Source organism: Neomonachus schauinslandi, chromosome 14, assembly GCF_002201575.2.
Source record: "Neomonachus schauinslandi chromosome 14, ASM220157v2, whole genome shotgun sequence".
Taxonomy (NCBI): domain Eukaryota; kingdom Metazoa; phylum Chordata; class Mammalia; order Carnivora; family Phocidae; genus Neomonachus; species Neomonachus schauinslandi.
In genome coordinates this window covers 31,076,445-31,091,294 of record NC_058416.1, presented here as the reverse complement: position 1 = coordinate 31,091,294, position 14,850 = coordinate 31,076,445, and the positions used below count along the sequence as shown (strand labels likewise).

The 14,850-nt window shown below is 35.5% G+C and overlaps 1 protein-coding gene across 1 annotated transcript in view; it reads left to right on the top strand.

Annotated features, from left to right (window-relative positions):
- The window catches only part of PIK3C3 (phosphatidylinositol 3-kinase catalytic subunit type 3), a 143,065-nt gene that overhangs the window by 86,728 nt on the left and 41,487 nt on the right, over window positions 1-14,850 (top strand). Inside the window, exons 17-20 of the mRNA XM_021686322.2 lie at window positions 1,119-1,247; window positions 1,906-1,975; window positions 4,242-4,306; window positions 9,923-10,007. Coding sequence (XP_021541997.1) covers window positions 1,119-1,247; window positions 1,906-1,975; window positions 4,242-4,306; window positions 9,923-10,007 — 349 coding nt within the window. The remainder of the gene's footprint in view (window positions 1-1,118; window positions 1,248-1,905; window positions 1,976-4,241; window positions 4,307-9,922; window positions 10,008-14,850) is intronic.

The window sequence follows — 14,850 nt, the reverse complement described above, 5'->3', positions numbered from 1 at the left end:
GCGCCTGGGTGGCTCAGTTGGTTAAGCGACTGCCTTCGGCTCAGGTCATGATCCTGGAGTCCCGGGATCGAGTCCTGCATCGGGCTCCCTGCTCGGCAGGGAGTCTGCTTCTCCCTCTGACCCTCCTCCCCCTCATGCTCTCTGTCTCTCATTCTCTCTGTCTCAAATAAATAAATAAAATCTTTAAAAAAAAAAAAAAGACAGAGCAGGAGTTGTAAGGGTGGGGTAGAGGAGTGTATATCTGCCACTATTGTTAGGTGAATTCTGACCTATTTTCTCCTTAAGTGTGCAATATTTTAATTATGTCTTAAATGCACAAAGATGGTCAATAAAATATTATGAGACATGTTTTTGATCCTGATATCCAGTTTTTTTGTTTGTTTTTCTTACAACCCTTAAAGTATGTGAGCATTCTTAAAAATTTGGGGTTGGAGTTTAGGATTAATGGTTCTAGGGCCTTTACTACATAACTCTGTCATAGTAATTCTTAGTCATTTTGGGGTCACAAATGCCGTTGAGGTAATCTACAAAATATGTTTTTGCTTGGGGTGATAAAAAGATACTCCAAATTTAAGATAATTTAAAATTCAGAGTTTTAATCCAAAAGAGGTTATAAATTCTAAACATATATTCACTGAAGCATTTTTGATGCCTTTTACCCCATCATTTTACAGGAAAGTTTTCAAGCATACAGCAAAGATTAAAGAATTATACAGTGAACAACTAGATACCTACTGTTTGACTCTTCTTAACATTTTACTGTATTTGCTCTGTCATATGTTTTAGCAACTCTGCAGAGGAAAAGTTATCTTTATTTTACAAGTGAGGAGAGAGGTTAAAGAACATGTGTGAGATCCCCTAGCTAGTACCTGGTGGAGCCTAGATTCCTGTCACCCTCTCTGGAGCTCTTGTTCTTTATGCCATGTAATCTTCTGACTATTAGCTAGCTTGTTGTTTTCTCCAAGGTATCTAATTACATCTTGCTGCCAGCCCATCTTGTTTCTTTAGTTTCTGATAACTTCCTTGTTTACTTTACAGGTCAGTGTTTCCTCCTGTGTATAGTAAATCTCCATGCATTAATTTACATCCAAATTTGAAAACAATATTTTTATTTCCAGAGTGCTCTTATGCCTGCACAGTTATTCTTTAAGACAGAAGATGGGGGCAAATACCCAGTTATATTTAAGCATGGGGATGATTTACGGCAAGATCAACTTATTCTTCAAATCATTTCACTCATGGACAAGGTGACTATAACCTTATGTTGGCAGGGAACATTTATTAATTTTGGAAAACTACAGTTTAGTGTGTATGCTGTGTATAGACACAGAAGTATTTTTAACATTCAGGTACAAAGGAAGCTCAGCAGTCTCTACTTGACCTTGAACAAGTGTAGTTATTTTGGTACATTGCAGAGTGACTCTTGTGATGAGTATAAAATGAAATTGCATGCATTTCTTTTTATTAAAACTTTTTTCTCAGTTAAGTTCTCTCGATGTCAGGTTTAATAATTCCCTTCCTCTTAGTCAGCTAGATCTTTTTCTTTAAATTGCATCCCTGCCCCTGGCTTTAAAAGGAACATATTTGCCCTTATTTCCCTTTTTCTGAGTTCTAAAACACTTCGTGACTAGAGAGAACGGCATAAATGAGTTGGAGGAACCCTACTGTTCATTGAAAACTATTGACAGTGATTTAGAATAAGATAAAAAAAAAATTGGCATACCATCAAGTAAGTGCTTAATAAATTTGATGATCAAAGTGAAATTAACTGATTAATTTAGTTAAACCTTTAATTTAGATTTATCGCCTAAATCTCTTACATTAAGCTATTATAATACTTGCCTACAAAACTTTTTCAGAATAATCTTTATATTTGTTTAACATATTTTATCTTTTGATCAAAAGCTGCTACGGAAAGAAAATCTGGATTTGAAGTTGACACCCTACAAGGTATTAGCCACCAGTACAAAACATGGTAAGTTTATGTTACACTGTAGTTGTTTATTTCAGTGTCCAATGAGTCTACTTTTCCTCTTTTAATTGAAAGTTAAGAACATTAGAGATTGAACTCATTTGTAGCACTGAAGACTGATTGTGCCTCTCTCCTTTTCTCTCTCAGCTTTCTCTTGAAAACATTAAACAGTGTATCTGTAAGGAAAAATTAACACCTTTATATTGTATTTATTTGCATTCAAAGCTGGTTACAGTTCACAGTAGTTTCTTACACAGTAATTTGTGTCCTGAATCATCATTTGAGAGTTACTATGACGCAGAGTGGCTTTGTATTGTGCTCTGCTGAAAAAAGCCACTCAGCAAATGATGTTGCCTTATTAACTGATCTTTTTTTAAAGATTTTATTTATTTATTTCACAGAGAGATAGAGAGAGAGAGAGCACACGTAGGCAGAGAGGGAGGCAGAGGGAGAGGGAGAAGCAGGCTCTCCGCTGAGCAGGGAGCCAGATGTGGGCCTCTATCCCAGGACCCTGAGATCATGACCTGAGCCTAAGGCAGCCGCTTAACCTACTGAGCCACCCAGGCGCCCCTAACTAATTTTTTTAATATAGATTTATGGCATCTAAGTCTTTCTAAGATGGAATAACCTCTGGAAATTTGATAGATGATTCCCTAGGAATGCTTGCCTAAAACCTATTGTAAATTCCCTAGTCTTGTTACTCTCGGAGCTTCTCACTCGTAGATACCTGGGAACAACAAAAGTATCTGTTTTAGGTTTCCTGCTCTTCCCCTGGCCACCCTCAAAACCTTTTGGTGGTATAATTCCTCTTCTCATTTTTCTCTCAGAATGATCTTGTTAAAAGTGCACTTGTGCTCTTTGACTATCCTGCATAAATTGACTTACTCACTTCTGTTTGCTCCTCAGACAAAGACAGAAGCCTTAGCTTGGTGTACAAGTTCTGGCGTGTTGTGACACACTCCTGGGCCTGTTTCTCAAGCCTCTCTTTTGCCAGTCTCCCGCTTGCTTCCCAGGAGTTAGCCACATGGGCCACTTTCCATTTTCTTAAACGCACCATGCTTTTTTCAGCCTTATGGCCTTCATGTATGCTTTGGTCCTTATCTTTAGCATCCATTCCTCCACAGCTTTACCTATTAACTTTTATTATCCTTCAAAACACGGCTCAAATGTCCGATGCCCTCTGACCTCTGTGGTGATTTAGGTCTCCCTACACTTTTCTCTTTCATGGTACCCTTTTCTTCATAGTATTTATCCCAGTAAGACTTGCAGGCTTGTACAGTCTTTAAAGACAGGGTCAAAGCTCTATTTTTTACATGGAAAAGTTCTTACTACATGGGAGAGAGACAATAAATATATTTTAAGTGAATGAATGCAAACTCTTCCCTGTTTGTGATCCAGCAATGAATGAGACATTTCTTACTCTAAAGGAGGATGCAGTAGTTTCCTTCATTCAACTTTGATATTTTCATAGATTTGTTGTTTTATACTACTGTTGTGGTCTCTAGACTTAATTAGACTTATCTTTTCTCCTTCTTGTCCTCCCATATAATGATGTCCTCTTCCCCTTCTTTTTGGTAGTTTAAGGGATTTATACTTTCTTCTCCTATCATTTCCAGGAAATGTCAGAAGATGGAGTATTAGACAAAAAAAGCCAGTGAACATAATACAGTTTTAGGCTTAGGTGATTGATAATACATAATTTCAGATTTCTTAAAGTGATTTGAAATTTGGAACATTTTTAATTGGTATACGTTATAAAAATACAGAAAGAAGAAATTTTTGTGCCCAGTTTAGAAAGCTTAGCTATTACTTTCTCTTCCTTGTATACAGTAATAGAAACTGGCCTGGAGAAGCATACAGATAAATCAGCTTAATTGAAAGAAAAGTTTTCGGGCGCCTGGGTGGCTCAGTTGGTTAAGCGACTGCCTTCGGCTCAGGTCATGATCCCAGGGTCCTGGGATCGAGTCCCACATCGGGCTCCCTGCTCGGCGGGAGGCCTGCTTCTCCCTCTCCCACTCCCCCTGCTTGTGTTCCTGCTCTCGCTGTCTCTCTGTCAAATAAATAAATAAAATCTTTAAAAAAAAAAAAAAGAAAAGTTTTCTTACAGTTCCTGTGAATTAAATGCCAGGCTAAATATATTGTTTACAGACCTATTTAAGTTGTTCAAGTATGTAGTATATGCATTTGAAATGAAGGTTATTCTTAGAACCATTATTTTTATTGCTTAACCAATAATTGTGCTTAATGCAATGCATATATTTCTGTGTAGGCTTCATGCAGTTTATCCAGTCAGTTCCTGTTGCTGAAGTTCTTGATACAGAGGGAAGCATTCAGGTACAGAACCAATTTTAAATGAGTTCTACAATTCATGAATATATTACTGTTCTAAAAATTTCAATCTTTATAAAAAGTATATGCAGTAAAGAATGAATGTCTCCTTTTATCACCCTTCTTCCCTCACATTGTTTTCCTTTCCTTGGAAGTAAACAGTGCTATCAGGTGGGAATTCCTCCATGTTAGTACATATAGATGCTCAATTCCTTAACCAGTGCCTGGCATATAACAGGGAAGCAGGAATTAATTAAATTAAAAATTTGTTAGTTTATGGTTATATTATATTCCAGATTATGGAAATTCTAGAGTTTATTTAACCATAAATGAACACTTGATTATTTCCAGTTTTTTTTTGTTATTCAGAGCAGTGCTGCATATTCTTCCTCATACATGGTTTGAACATTTGTTTTTAAGACCCGTCTTGCTCTCCAATCTCGTCGCTGTCCTTTAATATAAGAAAAGGCAAACAGTTTCTAGGACCATGCCATGTGTGTCTTTGAAATTTTTTACACTTTAAATACATGGATTAGTTCTTATCACATCTTAATAGTTTATTTTGGTTGTTTTTTAAATATGATTTTTCTTTTTTCCTGTGTAAAAAAAGTATGTAATTTACACAGAAAACCTGATATACCTGACATGAGAGCTAACACAGAGAAGGACTTGACAGAGGATATTTGCTACAGTGTGTTTTTGTCTTTCCCAGTTTAACATGTCACAGTAATTCAGTATGGAGTTTAGATTTGCAGAAAAGTATTACTCTGATTCCTTCACAAAGCAAGTGGTTATTCTGTTCTTTCGTTTAGGGAACAGTCACATGCAGTGGTTAAAAGCTCCGGCTTACTAGAGTCCTTAGGGTTTTAAATATATAGTATCATGTCATCTGCAAACAGTGAAAGTTTTACTTCCTCCTTATCAATTCAGATGCCTATTTTATTTCCTTTTGTTGTATAACTGCCATGGCTAGGACTTCCAATATTATGTTGAATGAGGGTGGTGAGAGTGGACATCCTTGTCTTACTCCTGACCTTAGGGAAAAGGCTCTCAGTTTTTCCCCACTGAGTATGTGAGCTGTGGGCTTTTTGCATATGGTCTTTATTATGTTGAAGTATGTTCCTTCTAAAACTACATTGTTGAGGGTTTTTATCATGAATGAATGTTGTACTTGGTCAAATGCTTTTTGGGCATCTATTGAAATCATATGATTCTCATCCTTTCTCTTATTGATGTGACATATCACATTGATTGATTTGTGAATATTGAATCACCCTTGCATCCCAGGAATAAATCACACTTGATTGTGGTGCATGATTTTTCTAAAGTATTCTTGGATTCAGTTTGCTAATATTTTTTGAGGATTTTTGCATCTATGTTCATGAGAGATATTGGCCTCCTAGAACTGATAAGTGAATTCAGTAAAGTTATAGGAGACAAAATCAATATACAAAAATCTGTTGCGTTCCTATACACTAATAATGACAGCAAATTAGGAAAATAATCCCACTTACAAGTGACATAAACAGTAAATATAAAATATAAAATAAAATACCTAGGAATAAAAGAGATAAAAGACCTGTACTCTGGAAGCTATAAAACACTGATGAAAGAAATTGAAGATGACACAAAGAAATGGAAAGACACTCCATGCTCATGGATTGAAAGAACAAATATTGTTAAAATGTACTACCTGAAGCAATGTGTGCATTTAATGCAATCCCTATCAAAATACCAACAGTATTTTTCACAGAACAAGAAAAAACAATTCTAAGATTTGTATGGCACCACAACAGACCTCAAATAGCCAAAGCAATCTTGAAGAAGAAAAACAGAACTAGAGGTATCATAATTTCAGATCTTTTATATTACAAAGCTGTAGTAATCAAAACAGTATGGTACTGGCACAAAAATAGACACATAGATCAACAGAACAGAATAGAAAGCCCAGAAATAAACCCACAATTACATGGTCAATTAATCTTTGACAAAAGAGGCAAGAATATGCAATGGGTGAAAGTCTCTTCAACAGATGGCGTTGGGAAAACTGGACAGCTACATGCAAAAGAATGAAAAATGGACCACTTTCTTACACCATACACAAAAATAAACTTAAAATGGATTAAGGACCTAAATGTGAGAACTGAAAACATAAAAATCCTACAAGAGAGCACAGGCAGTAATTTCTCTGACATCAGCTAAAAGGATCCTTTTAGATCTGTCTCCTGAGGCAGGGGAAACAAAAGCAAAAATAAACTGTTGGGACTATATCAAAATAAAAAGCTTCTTCATAGCAAAGGAAACAGCCTATAAAATTAAAAGACAACATGCTGGGGTTGCCTGAGTGGCTCAGATGGTTAAGCGTCTGCCTTCGGCTCGGGTCACGATCCCAGGACCCTGGGATCGAGCCCCACGTCCGGCTCCTGGCTCAGCGGGGAGGCTGCTTCTCCCTCTGCCTCTCCCCCTGCTCGTGCTCTCTCTCTCTCTATCTCTGTGTCTCGAATGAATAAATAAAATCTTTAAAAAAAAAATAAAAAATAAAAAAAGACAACATGCTGAATGGGAGAAGATGTTTGCAAATGACATATCTGATAAAGGGTTAGTATCCAAAATATATAAAGAACTTATACAACTCAATACCCCAAAACCAAACAATCCAATTAAAACATGGGCAGAAGACATGAACAGACATTTCTCCAAAGAAGATATCCAGATGGCCAACAGACACATGAAAAGATGATCAACATTAGTCATCACCAGGGAAATACAAACCAAAACCACAATGAGATACCACTTCACACCTGTCAGAATGGCTAAAATCAAAGACTCAAGTAACAACAAGTCTTGGTGAGGAACTGGAGAAAATGGAACTCTGGTACACTGTCGGTGAGAATGAGAAGTGGTACAGCTACTGTGGCAGACAGTATGGAAGTTCCTCAAAAAATTTATAAATAGAACTATCCTATGATCCAGTAATCCCACTACTGGGTATTTAACTGAAGAATGTGAAAACACTAAATCGAAGGGAAGGGATATATGCACCCTTTTGTTTATTGTAGCATTATTTACAATAGCTAAATTATGGAAGCAGCCCAAGTGTCTATCAATAAATGAATGGATAAAAAAGAGGTGGGATACACACACACACACACACACAGATACCATACATATGGAATATTATTCCACTGTAAAAAAGAATGACATCTTGCCATTTGCAACAACATAGATGGATCTAGAAAAGTACAATGATAGGTAAAATAAGCCAGTCAGAGAAAGACAAATACCATGTGATATCATTCATATATAGAATTTAAGAGACAAAACAAATGAATAAAGGAAAAACAGAGACAAATAAACATTCTTAACTATAGAGAACAAACAGATGGTTACCCGAGGGGAGGTGGGGTGGGAGGGAAATGGAAGGAAAAAAAAAAAGAACTTGTGCTCAAAACATCTAACTGCCTGGGGTTGAAGTTTGGCCATGCAGCTTTTCAATGTAAACCTTGAGTGGCTTCTTAATCCTCTGTGCAAAGAAGAGTTAACATAGCCGACTTGAGGTTCTTATCTTTAGAAAGGCCCACTTGCTAGGTTAACCTCTGACTGATATCTGGGAACTTGGCCTTCAGTGTGTCGTTCCTCTGTTCCCTAACTGATAAGGGTGGTTCAGTGTGCCTAGACTGTTTGTGATACGTGATTTATAGCAAACAACTTGCTTTCCTTCTAGAATTTTGGCAGTTGCTAGACAGAGGGTGCCTACATGACCAGCTCCCAATAAAAACCTTGAGTGATGTCTTCAATAGGTTTCCCTGGACAGAAACACTGCACCCATATTACTGCCTTTTTTTTTTTTAATTGTTGAAGAAAAGTAATAAATATGCTCAGTTTATTCCCACACAGAAGAGAACCAGGAGGCTTACATATGGGTTTCTCTAGACTTTGCCTGCATATTTTTCCTATGCTGAACCTCCTGTGTATACTTTTGCTTTAATAAGTGTCACTTGTGCTACAAACGTATGTTGAGTCTGTGACTCCATGTAACCGATCAAACTTGTAGGAGGCCTTGACCCCCTAACATACCCTTCAGCTCTCAGTTTCTGCACCTGTAAAATTTGGGTAATAATTAATAGTACCTACCTCTGGGATTGTTCTGAAGATGATGTGAAGTGTAGGTAGAGCTTTAACATAGTTTCTAACTGAAGTAATTGTTTAATAAAGTTGTCAATTATTATGTTGCTCTGTGAAATTATGATTTAGTAAAATAAAGACAGTGGCAGTTTGTATATTGATTCTTGGTTTTCATATCTGATCTCTGTAAATAGTTTCACTAAGTCATAGGTTATTCTCATGTTCAACTTCAGTAGATAATTAAAAGCTATTTTCCAAAATAGTTGTTTTTGGAAAAACTGTTCTGTTTCTTATTGCTATACATCTTTGCCTAATCTTGGTATTGTTAGACTTTTATTTTTTTTAATTAAAAAAAAATTTTTTTATATTGTCAGACTTTTAAATTTTGGTATTTTATTGTGGTTTTAGTTTGCATTTCCCTAATTAGCCACAAGATTGAGCATTTAAAAATATATGTATAGGCCATTTATTTCTTCTGTGACATGCTTATTTACATCTTTTGTTCATTTTCCTGTTGGGTTGTTTGTGTTTTTATTGATTTATAGGAATTCTTTATATATTCAAGGCATAGTCCTTTGTCAAAGGACTTTCAGAAAAGCTGAAACATAGGATAAACTTTTTTTTAACAGCATGTTACTTGTATTTTCAAATAATATATACTCTTTTTCTTTAACATCTAATATGTAAGGGAATAGTTCCAGTTGGTAGTCAGAAACAAAACAAAACACTATTTTCCCCATTGTTTCCAGACTCTTTGGACACTCTAGTGCATTTATTGTCCCCCTGTAATTCTTTTGTTCAGTTCACATCTCTTTTATATTTATCTTTCCATTAATTTCCTCTAAGAATTATTAGCACTTGCATTCTAATTAATTTACAAATTTGGGTGTAATTTTATTGAGCTTTTTTAATTGGCGTATAGTTGACATACAATATTATCTTGCTTTGAGGTGTACAGCAGTGATTCGACAATTATATACATTATGAAAGGATCACCATAAGTCTAGTTACTGTCTGTCACCAAAGTTATTAACAATATTATTGACTATATTCCTTGTGCTGTACTTTACATCCCCTTATTTGTTTTATAACTGGAGGTTTTTTAATGGTAACAGTAACTATACTTAAAAGATAATTTTAATAACTCATGTTCACTTTAAGGAGAATGTATGATACAAAAAAAACCCCTCATTGTTTACATTCAGAAGAAAGATAAAAGAGATAAATTGAGTATAGAGAAATAGCAGTGAATTTATTTTATGTAATGTTTTCCCTAAGGTATAAAAGTAGCAGCATATACTTTTTTTTTTTTTTATCTTAACTGTCTGTAAGCATAGTAATAAGACTGATTCTTGGAATATGCTTTTTAAAGTCCACATTTTGCAATTACTGACTAAGCTTTAGACTAGACGCTTGGTCATTTCTTATAATTTCAAAATGTCTGATTTGTTTAAGGATTGTATTGAATTTGTAAACATGTAAATTATATCTTTTCAGAACTTCTTTAGAAAGTATGCACCAAGTGAGAATGGGCCAAATGGGATCAGTGCTGAAGTTATGGACACATATGTTAAAAGCTGTGGTAAGTTTTTCAAGCTCTACTTCCATTGATACATTGGAGTCAAGGAAATAGGCTATCCCAATGTTGCCATATTCATACACATTTACATTTAGCACATTGTAGGATTTTATCTTAGACCTTTTGGGCTGCTGTAACAAAATACAAGAGGGTGGCTTCTAGGCTGAAAGTCTAAGATAAGGTACCAACATGGTCAGGTGAGGGCCCTTTTGGGGTGGAAGACTTTTTGTTGTATTTTCACCTGGCAGAGTGGGCTAGGGATCTCTGTGGGCTCTCATTTTTGAGTTTTTAGGATGGTAAGCACCTCCTAATACCATCACAATGGGCAGTAGGATTTCAACATATGAATTTTGGGAGGACATAGACATTCCAGTCATAGCAGATTAAAATGCTCTATAAGAAGATGATTAAAAGATAAAATCCTGATAAAAGAAGTCATTAATGTTTTGACATAATAGTAGTAACAAGGTGTAAATTCTGTTTAGTCTTTAATGGGTGTATCTTTGCAATCACTTAACTGTATTATCACTACAAGTTATCTCTTCCTGGAAGCTGTTAATTTTCCCCTAGATTTTCCCTGTGTTTGAGTAACTGCAATTAGTAGACTGTGGGGAAAATCTCAGTAATAATTATGGTTTAGATAAATCTCAAGATCTGTGTTAGAAGGATGTCTCTCATGATATTTTATTTTATGGTCCCTTCCTGGAAATAAGTAAGTGGTAGAATGCCATAGGGATTAATTCAATGTTTCGACCATTTATGCCTACCTATCCTCATGAAGTTTATATTCTAGAGGATTTTTAAAAGATTTTCTTAAGAGGTTTTTTTTATTTGTTTGTTTTGTTCGTTTGTTTTTAAGAACTAGATTGTTTAAGGGAGGGTTAATAAAGGAGTTGACACTAGAGTTGAGCCCTGGATGGGATGTGGTATGTGGTAAGTTATTCTTATTTTATTTAAAATTTTATGTTTATGTTCCTATTTATACCTACCCTTAAGTTAGGGGGAAGCAAGTAAGGGGCTTTATAGACCTATAACAGTTGTATTTAAACTTTCATATCATTTTATGGCTTGTAAGCTGTTTCTTATACATGACATTTTTTTATTTTTCACAATGTTCCTGTGAAGTAGTATTGCAGATTATTTTAGACAACATAATTTCTTCCCAAATTTATACTTGATGATGCAGTTTTGGCTTAGAAGTATAGAGAAAATGTAATATTTCTGGGAACTTTAAAAGCACCGAAATAAAATATGTATGTATATTAAAATCCTTTATGGTTTTGATCTTATTTTTACTGAAGGAATATAACATGTGTTACATGTAACTGTGTTTACCCATAAAAATGACCACATACAGTGTAGATTTAAGAACTAAAAAAAATTGATTGAGACATTCCAGAGAAAAATGTATTCTTTCTTTTTACTTACCCTTCCTCTCCTACTCTGTATTTTTCTTCTTTCTCTCCTACCATCCCTGCTTTCATTCTTTTCTTTCCCCTTTCTCTTCTTTCCTGTTTTTTTAGAACTTCAACTCTGCTTTCTGTGTTCTAAAAAAATTACATATCATGTAAAGACTAGGCTAGACATCTAGGATTACTCACATGACAGTTCATACTGTCTTTTATAACAAGGCTTGTCAATCAAGTCTCCTGTACATGGCCTCTCTGTGGCTTGGACTTCTCAGAACTGGGTTCCAAGAGGAAGTACTCTCAGAGACAGGAAATTGTTGGTGTCTGAAGGCCTGGACTGGAAAGTCACAGAGCCTGCTTGGATCCACCTTGAATGAAAAGTGTGGCTATCTTTTTTTTATCTTTATCCTAGTTCTCAGTATCCTGTTACATGAGATATTTCACATGCCTTCCAACAATTATCTTGTGTCTTCTTACTGAACTTTTAGTTATTATAAACTTTTTTACATTATAAATCTATTTAATAAAGAATGCTTTTTCTACTTGAAATATATACACACATATCATCTATAAATATTGACTAAAATTTGAAAATTTTAGTAAAATTACTAGAACAGTATATTATGGATACATGTCATAGTGTTGTACCTTTTATATAATGTCCCATTTTTTCCCACGACCCAATGAAAATATGACTGGCTTTTTCATTTAAAAAAAAGTAGCCATTTAAATTACACCTCTTGGACACTTAAATTGAAATTGGATCTTGTACCTCTCTTTTTCTCCAAGTATTACACATTTATTCCTTCGCGGATAATTGATTTGATGGCAGGCCTTCTCTTCATCTTATTTTGAATAGCCTTCTGTTTCCTATATATCTTGTTGTGTTACAAAATAATCATTTGTGTTTCGGTGAGTTTGGTAGCATTCCAGGTTATATTGGAGGTTGAAAGCCATTATTTGAATTTTTCATTAGAGGATTTAGTGATTAATAAGTTGCTAGCTACTTTGTACTGGAATGTGATTGTCAGACATTATCATATAGATGTATGTGTAACTTTCGTTTTAGAAAGTAAAGTTTTGAGTTTTGGGCAGAGTGTAAGAAGAAAGTGATAATAGTTACGGTGACATTTCTGGATTATGCAAGGTTTCAAGTCTGTATCATGCAAGTAAATTTGAGAACACTAATTATTCTTACACACATATCATTACTAAGTAAAGAGAAATAATTGTTTAGATGTCTAATATTTCTCTGTATTTTACTTTAAATCAAAGTTGTATTATAAAGCCAATTTGAAGACATTTCATATGAGGTCATAATACTAATGGGCAGCATCACTTGGACAAGGTTCTCTTGGACAGGTATAGTATTTCCACTGAAGTTAAAGAATAGCTTCAGTTCCTCTAAAAATCCCCTGATCTACTTTGTGTCATCTCAGATTGTTCTGAATCTATTATCTGTGTCCTAAAAATTTCTGGAGATCATCCCACTCTTAATTCAGATGTCTTTTTCAGGATGTACTCCTTCTCTTAAGCATTGACACTTAAAAGAATTATTGGAACATTCTGAATTCACACCCCCACCATTTATATAAATGTGAAAGAGAGAAGATCATATGCTATCTCACTTGACTTAAAAAAACATAAATTGAAGTGACCATCAAATATATTTATGACCCCAACCCACTGAGGCATTATTTTCCATTGGAAAATAATCCAGTAATAACAAGGAAATATTATTGTAAAAGCAAATGTGATAAGAGAGTAGTTTATCAAAACATCTTGCCTTATCAGTAGAGACAGGCAATATTTATGGCATGTCTAGTTACATAAAAATTTTAGGTCAAAAGTACTGTTGCTACACATTGAATCAGTATTACTCTAGAGGGATAGCCAAACAACTTGAAACAAAGTAGTGATAAAACTAATTTATAATTAACAAAGAGTAAGTTGTAGCATACAACAACTCAAGTGCATTGATACACAGTGGTGCTCTTTTTGAAAATTGTAATTCAACTATCTTCATAAGCATATTATCAGTAGGAGTTTTGTATCCTTCAAGTATTGAGCGACAAACCAGATTTCTAAGTGACTCACCTCTTAGAGAGCTCAGTGTTCTATTTATGAATACCAGACGTAATACCCTTTGATAAGTCACTCACTGGTTTTTTCGTGGAGGGCCATTTGTCATTTGTGGATTTGCGTATTTTGCAGCAATTTTAGAGCAGTGCTGCTACTGCATGGGTAAGCCATGGACCAGCAGCACTGGCTTCATCTGGGAACTTGTTTCTATTAGTGAGTCCCAATGCTTTGTCCCTGATGTTTTTGTTTTGTTTGGTTTTTGTTTTTTTTATTAACATATAATGTATTATTTTTTTCAGGGGTACAGATCTGTGATTCAACAGTCTTGCACAATTCACAGTGCTCACCATAGCACATACCCTCCCCAATGTCTATCACCCAGTCACCCCATCCCTCCACCCACCCCCACTCCAGCAACCCTCAGTTTGTTTCCTGAGATTAAGAATCCCTCATACCAGTGAGGTCATATAATACATGTCTTTCTCTGATTGACTTATTTCGCTCAGCATAACACCCTCCAGTTCCATCCACGTTGTTGCAAATGGCAAGATTTCATTTTTTGATGGCTGCGTAATATTCCATAGTATATATATACCACATCTTCTTTATCCATTCATCTGTCGATGGACATCTAGGCCCTTTCCATAGTTCGGCTATAGTGGACATTGCTCCTATAAACATTGGGGTGCAGGTGCCCCTTCGGATCACTACATTTGTATCTTTGGAGTAAATACCCAGTAGTGCAATTGCTGGGTCATAGGGTAGCTCTATTTTCAACTTTCTGAGGAACCTCCATACTGTTTTCCAAAGTGGCTGCACCAGCTTGCATTCCCACCAACAGTGTAGGAGCGTTCCCCTTTCTCTGTATCCCCGCCAACATCTGTCATTTCCTGACTTGTTAATTTTAGCCATTCTGACTGGTGTGAGGTGGTATCTCACTGAGGTTTTGATTTGGATTTCCCTGATGCCAAGTGATGTTGAGCACTTTTTCATGTATCTGTCGGCCATTTGGATGTCTTCTTTGGAAAAATGTCTGTTCATGTCTTCTGCCCATTTCTTGATTGGGTTATTTGTTCTTTGGGTGTTGAGTTTGATAAGTTCTTCATAGATTTTGGATACTAGCCCTTTATCTGATATGTCATTAGCAAATATCTTCTCCCATTCTGTCAGTTGTCTTCTGGTTTTGCTGACTGTTTCCTTTGCTGTGCAAAAGCTTTTTATCTTGATGAAGTCCCAATAGTTCATTTTTGCCCTTGCTTCCCTTGCCTTTGGCGATGTTTCTAGGAAGAAGTTGCTGTGGCTGAGGTTGAGAAGGTTGCTGCCTGTGTTCTCCTCAAGGATTTTGATGGACTCCT